Source organism: Mixophyes fleayi, chromosome 1, assembly GCF_038048845.1.
Source record: "Mixophyes fleayi isolate aMixFle1 chromosome 1, aMixFle1.hap1, whole genome shotgun sequence".
Classification (NCBI taxonomy): Eukaryota; Metazoa; Chordata; class Amphibia; order Anura; family Limnodynastidae; genus Mixophyes; species Mixophyes fleayi.
The window spans coordinates 400,580,178-400,586,557 of NC_134402.1; the positions used below are offsets into that span (position 1 = coordinate 400,580,178).

At 36.5% G+C, this 6,380-nt stretch overlaps 1 protein-coding gene across 5 annotated transcripts in view; it reads left to right on the forward strand.

Annotated features, from left to right (window-relative positions):
• PAM (peptidylglycine alpha-amidating monooxygenase) overlaps positions 1-2,752 on the forward strand; it is a 103,479-nt gene extending 100,727 nt beyond the window's left edge. For 3 of the 5 annotated variants that reach the window (XM_075181385.1, XM_075181405.1, XM_075181391.1), the window contains 2 exons: positions 128-184; positions 1,993-2,752. In XM_075181385.1, coding sequence (XP_075037486.1) covers positions 128-184; positions 1,993-2,177 — 242 coding nt within the window. In that variant the 3' untranslated portion in view covers positions 2,178-2,752. The remainder of the gene's footprint in view (positions 1-127; positions 185-1,992) is intronic. The other 2 variants (XM_075181398.1, XM_075181413.1) reach the window with 1 other exon arrangement.
• Positions 2,753-6,380: the final 3,628 nt, after the last annotated feature.

Below are 6,380 nucleotides of genomic sequence, written 5' to 3' on the forward strand. Positions count from 1 at the left end.
ATATGGCAGTCTATCAGTAGGCCATAGTTCATAACAATGAATAATCATACAGCACATAATACCATTTATAGCCATGACCATATAAAAAATGGCTTAAGAGCAGCCAATGTTTTGGTACTTTTTCCAGGTGAAGTCGAGCACAAATCCGAACCATCATCTGGAGGGATCCTGGGAAAACTGAGAGGTGTGCATCTTATTTGTTCCACTTCATTCAATACTGTAGAAATGAACATTGGCATTAAATAAAATTGTAATCTGAATTCATGTAGACATCATGTGCTAAGTTGTCTATACACATGTGTGCTGGAAGTAGTTTCTGTGGAGCCTTCTAAGATTGGATTTTCATGTTTGGATATAAAAGCATGGGAGTCCTGAAGTAGGCATGTTCAGAAATTGGACATTAGAGAACTGGGAGATAAGTTTGAGATCATTTGCTTGAGTTGTGCTAATTGGGTAAAGTTAACTCTGGGAAGAAGTCATTAAATACTTTTTTTTTCCGTTTTGCCTGTAATTTCCTATGTAATACCCACAAAATAAAAATATATTTAATACAATATGTTACCAAATTAAATGCATATCTCTTCTGGAACAAGCCAATATAAAACATGCTTTGTTACCACCACAAACAATGCTAAATTTGATCATTAAGGTCCAAACTTTCTCTTGTGAAGGGCTTAAACATATTCTCCCTTGGTCCAGCCAACTAGGTTTCAATATCCTTTTAGCATGGTTTTGTTTCTCTCTGTTTGAAATTCTGCTAAGCTAAATTGTGTATTGTGCTACCAAAACTGCTGTCCGAATGCTAATTAGTGTTTCCAGTTCCCAAGTAAACAGACTAAATTTACCCCAGTTTCCGTGGGTCTTTCTGCTGCGTTCAATAAAACATAATTTTAAAACTTTATTGCTTAGCTGCTATTTTTCTGTTGCTCTATTCTCAGTCAGGATTAATCTATTATCTACACCAGGTCTGGCCAACCTGAGGCTCTCCAGGTGTTGTGAAACTACAAGTCCCAGCATGCCCTGCCTGCTATCGGCAGGATATCTACTGACATAGCATGTTGAGGCTTGCGGATTAACAAAACCTGGAGAGCCACAGGTTGGCCAGGCCTGATCTACACTATTGCCATTCTAGCCTGTCTTGCCAATTGTATTTCTGTCATTTGTTTGCCGAAGCCATCTCTGATAATTTCACGTGCGCTTATCAGAACCAAAAAGGCATTCTGCGCACTGTGTCTTTGTCCTGTTTTACTCAGTTGTCCACTTCTTTGAAAATGTAAAAATATAATGTACAAAATAATTTTTGTCTGAAAAAAACAAAAAAGTGGAATACCTCGAAAGAGGTAGTAAAGATTTATTTATTTATTTCACCAGTTTAAAAATGCTACTATATATTTTATTCCTCAATTAAGCAAATTGTGGCGATTTTTATGAATTTAAAAAAGCGATTCCACCAGTGATGTTTTATAAATAATAGTGTTTCTCATTCATTTTAATGGCCCATTCAGTTCAATAAGGGCTCCATGATTTTGTGTGACATGCAGACACTCCACTGAAATTTAATAAAAAAAAAAAGCCCTCTACATAAAAAAATGACTGCATAGTAATTTACTGGCCCCTGCACTAAGCAGCCTGGGATTGGTTTCCACTGGAACAAACAAACACGCATGTCTGAAACTAGTGAGTATATTTTTGAAGACTTCTATGGCAATTGGCTAATGGTTGTTGATTAAGACAAATATAGAGTTGTGTATTAGTGTAGCTTTTATATTTATGATTTCTCAAATATTGATTTGCTGTTATAGCAGCTCAGCTCTGGGTGTGTTAATACCTACCCCAGAGATTCTTTATACATCCACCATCAAGCACCTTCATTGTTTATCTTCCCCTATTTTCTAAGTATGTAAAATTCACATTTTTGTTTATGAATCGTATTATTGCAGTAAACACAATTTTTTTTAACCCTTGTTCCTTTTTTTTTTTTTTTGCTTTCAGGCAAAGGAAGTGGAGGCCTCAACCTGGGGACCTTCTTTGCCAGCCACAAAGGGTATAGTCGGAAAGGCTTTGACAGACTTAGCACAGAAGGAAGTGACCAAGAGAAGGATGACGATGACGGCTCAGATTCAGAAGAAGAGTATTCAGCTCCTACTATCCCGCCAGTACCAGTATCTTCCTCCTGAGACAACTGCTTCCACTAACTCCTTTGCCCTTTAGCACGTTTAAGATTGTGTATTTAATTGTAACTGTACTAGTCTCTGTGGGCTGTACAAGTGTCATGTTTTCTTTAGGTTTCCTTATGAGTGTCGTTGTAGTCTTTATGTGAACATTCAGAGCTCCTTTTGTTATCACCATAGGAAGCTGCTTAGAGTCATAAGAATTACCTAGTGTTTTTTTTTGTTTCGTTGGACTTCTCCATAGTTTTAATGGCCTTCCTCTGCTTTTCCGATAGCACTTTAATTGCCAATTTACTTATTTTCATGCCTTTATAGTCACGACTAATTGCAGTACAAAGACATGTGCCACATAAAGTAAAGCTGCTAAATTTCTTCTATTTTTTTAAATTCACAATATGATATTGCATCCAAAAATGATTAAAAAGTGTAAAAGAAAAAAAAAATATAGATAAAAATATTTAATTTTTTGTTTTGGTGTTATTGGGATGTCTTTATTTTTAGATGGTTACACTGTTTAGAACACTATTTTCAGAAACTGAATGTACTTTGTGTAATAAAGTGTTCGCAGAGCATTAAATTCAGACTGCCTTAGAATTTGTGCATAATAATTTAACAAAATGAATTATGTTTTTTAGACTTTCCGCCACGCATAAGAAAAAAAATATTTAAAGTGTGTGTGTAAATTCTGATCAGAGTTACTGCTCTGATCAGAATTTACGAAAAAACGAAAAAATCCTAACTCAGCAAAATCAAACATAAATTGAAACAAATTCAATTAGCTTGATGAGAAACTGCACAGTTCTTACGTTAAAAAAAAAAGCTTTCAATGGTGCCTTATATATTATTTTCAATATTGTCCTTAATTTACTGTCTATAGTTTTATAGTCTGTTGCTTTAGAATTGCCGAATTTGTATCTTATTCCATTTTTGTTTTAATAGAACATGTTGGTTGCAAATGAACTTAGATCCCACTACACATTTACACTTACACAGGATTCATAGTGCTAATGACGGGTTGACATGGAGACATCACAATCACTCTGCTATTAAATGGGATAAAAAGGGGAAAGTGGACGTTCACTAATTGTTGTCAAAGTAGGACGGTCACCTACACATTATACAAGTATCTAAACTGACAACATAAAAACATATCTCACATTTACTGTGTGTAAAAACAGAGTTTGTTCAGGACATGCTATTAATTTAAATAAGAATAAATGAGGGTCGAATGTACTGGCAGGAGCATGCTCACTGTGCTCCTTGGAAGCTTTCTGTGGCATCAGACTGGGGGAAGTCTGCCAGCTCTGAATGAGCCAGCCTAGCAGTAAGCCTCAGTAGATCGCAGACATAGAAATGGGGAGGATCTAAAAAACAAAAGGTTCATAAAACTTTACTTCCTTCCCACGGTGCTTCATTTGTAGATGTTAACATGACATCAAAATATGGCAAACGTTTCTCTTGGAAGTTGACCAACAAGAGAATGTTCAGTTGCGAAGAGGAACATAAATGGAATCTTGGCTGAGCTTATCATAAATATTTTAATATCTGTGAAATGGGAAAAGCAATTACCAGCCGTACAGATGGAAGAAGACAAGTGGTATGGGATTTCACAAACACACAAATATTGTGTATTTGCATTTTTTGCCTTGTTAGTTTGTTGAACACTTTATATTTTTGCAGTATTTGCAAAAACGAAAATGTTGTAAACACTAACAAGTTAAAGACACTATGCCGTGAAAGTTGGCCCATATTTAATATCATCCAATAATACACATAAAATGGCTGCAACAGTGCATCAGATTCCTAGATGTGGGATATAATGCAGGAATATTCCTAACTGAGCTTAAAGTAATACTTCCTGGGAGGAAGTGCAATGCAATGAGTCTGAAGTGGTTCACAATTTCAAATGTTATTGGTGCCCTGTAAATTCCTACAACATAAAGTAGAGAAACCCCATTGTAATATATTTGACCTGTTTCAACATATAGGTGCTTATTTAATAAAATTGTATTGTGTACGTCCTGCGGAAATCTTGTGGCGCCTTATAAATAAAGGATAATATAATAATGGTAGGAAGCGCAATATTGTGCTGTAGCACAGAACAAGCGATCGTATAACAGCGGTAAGTGGGTTTAACCCCTTCATGACCAGATGACAATGTTTCCGTTACACAGGATAATTGCTAAAACAATAACATTATGTACACCAGTGAAATTCTATTTTTAAGCCATTCTTTTTGATAAGACATTGTATTATTTGAAATACATTACAGAGGCAAATATATATATAAAAAAAATATACACTTTTCCCTGATTCGTCTTATAATTGTTTTACCTGTTTTTCCCTTATATACCAGCATTTGTAGATTTAGTGATTTAGCTGAGGGGCAGGGAAGATCTGAGACATCTCTCTGTGTTGCCTTTACATTGAGATGTCAGATGATTTTCTTTGATGAATGTGAAACCAGAGGCTTCCACGTTCCTCTGTATAATGTTTTTTTTTTTTACTTCCAACATTGGGAGGTATGTGTACACAGTGTAAACTATGGCTTTGGGCAGTGTGCAGTAGGTGTTGTGTTTTATGTATGGTGGTTGTTGTTAGTTTTGGGGAGTTTGGAGATTGATTGATAGAAGCAGAGGCACAGCAATAGGAATTACTGTGGTTACAACCTAACCTGGACAATCCCCCAAGTTGCTTCTTTGTGCTCCAACCATTGATTACGTTCAGTGCACACAGGAGTCAGGAGCTGCTCATTCACTTATGCTCACTCATAGGTCACTTATGCTCCAGTGACGCTCATTCGGTGAGCTCCTGCAGCCAATCGGCGCTCATTGAAGCTCCTAGAGTGCTATTAACCAACAACAGTGCAGATTACAAGAAGCTTCTTATTGTCTTCATATAAGATCGTTTTACATAAAGGGGTAGTAACATTAGTCCATTAGAGCTATATTGTGTGCCGTGGGCTTGGAGATATATGCTTATATAATGACAGATGTAAGGTTGTGGTGGTCATGGGTATTCTATGTTGTGCCTGGGGCTGTATTATATATTGGGTATTTGGGAGTGCATGACATAAAATAAACTAGTGGGTATTGTTTGGGATGGGTCTGTGGGAGTGGGGGACGGGGTGTTTCTCCATAGCATTCAGTTTGTTTAGAAACTGTCCTGAACTGATTCATTCAAGCGTGAATCTGCCGATGAACATTGCACAAAAACTCTAGGGACAAAAAGCTCAATCAAACCTCTGCCAAATATTTTCTGCTTTCTGAATTGATCAGGCAAAAGATACCAGGTCAGACAGGCTGGATTTACAAAGAAAATTGCTGTGGACTCGTAAATTTAATCTATTATTTAGAAGCATTATCCAACTTTGTGATAGAGAGGAAACATTGTGACGCAAAACTTCTATAATGATATTCTTCTGTTTTAGAAGTAAAAGCAAATACTATTATCTGATAGATTCTGTTAACGTAATGTTAAAAAAACAACCTCTTTCCTTGATAAAATCAGTGTTTCCAAAATCCAGTCCTCTGAAAGCTCTAACGGTGCCTATTTTCCAGATCACATATGAAATCATTGTAACTACCTGTGAATTTTTAAAAAAATATGTCTGTCAGTAGTGAATACATCTTTGCTGAAGGAAGTGAAGTGGACAACATTCTCTGTTAGGGCTCGTTATGGGCTGGATATGAGAAACGCTGAATAAACGGGTTTCCAAGTACTAAAATATATTTAAGTTTTGTATTTAGGCATTTTTGTGGTAAAATGAGCATGTGATGGTCTGGATACTGGCTATTTTAACACTTCCTTTGATTTTGCACAAGTGGCTATATCATTTTCACAGTTGTGCACAGTGTTTGTTCAGGGGATGGTGGTTAGAACAACAGATGGGGACTGCTTTCAGCACCTTGGGGAGCAACTCTTAATACAGACCAAGTTGCCAGTCACCACCACTCCCCAGACACTGACTGAACCGATTAGCAACTACTTCTTCCTGTCATTTAATGAGCAGTTGGTTAAAGGAATGGGATGATCATCACAAGGGGACTGATTCATTAAGGATCTTAACTTGAGAAACTTCTTATTTCAGTCACTCCTGGACAAAACCATGTTACAATGCAAGGGGTGCAAATTAGTATTCTGTTTTGCACATAAGTTAAATACTGACTGTTTTTTCATGTAGCACACAAATACTTGATAGCTTATTTG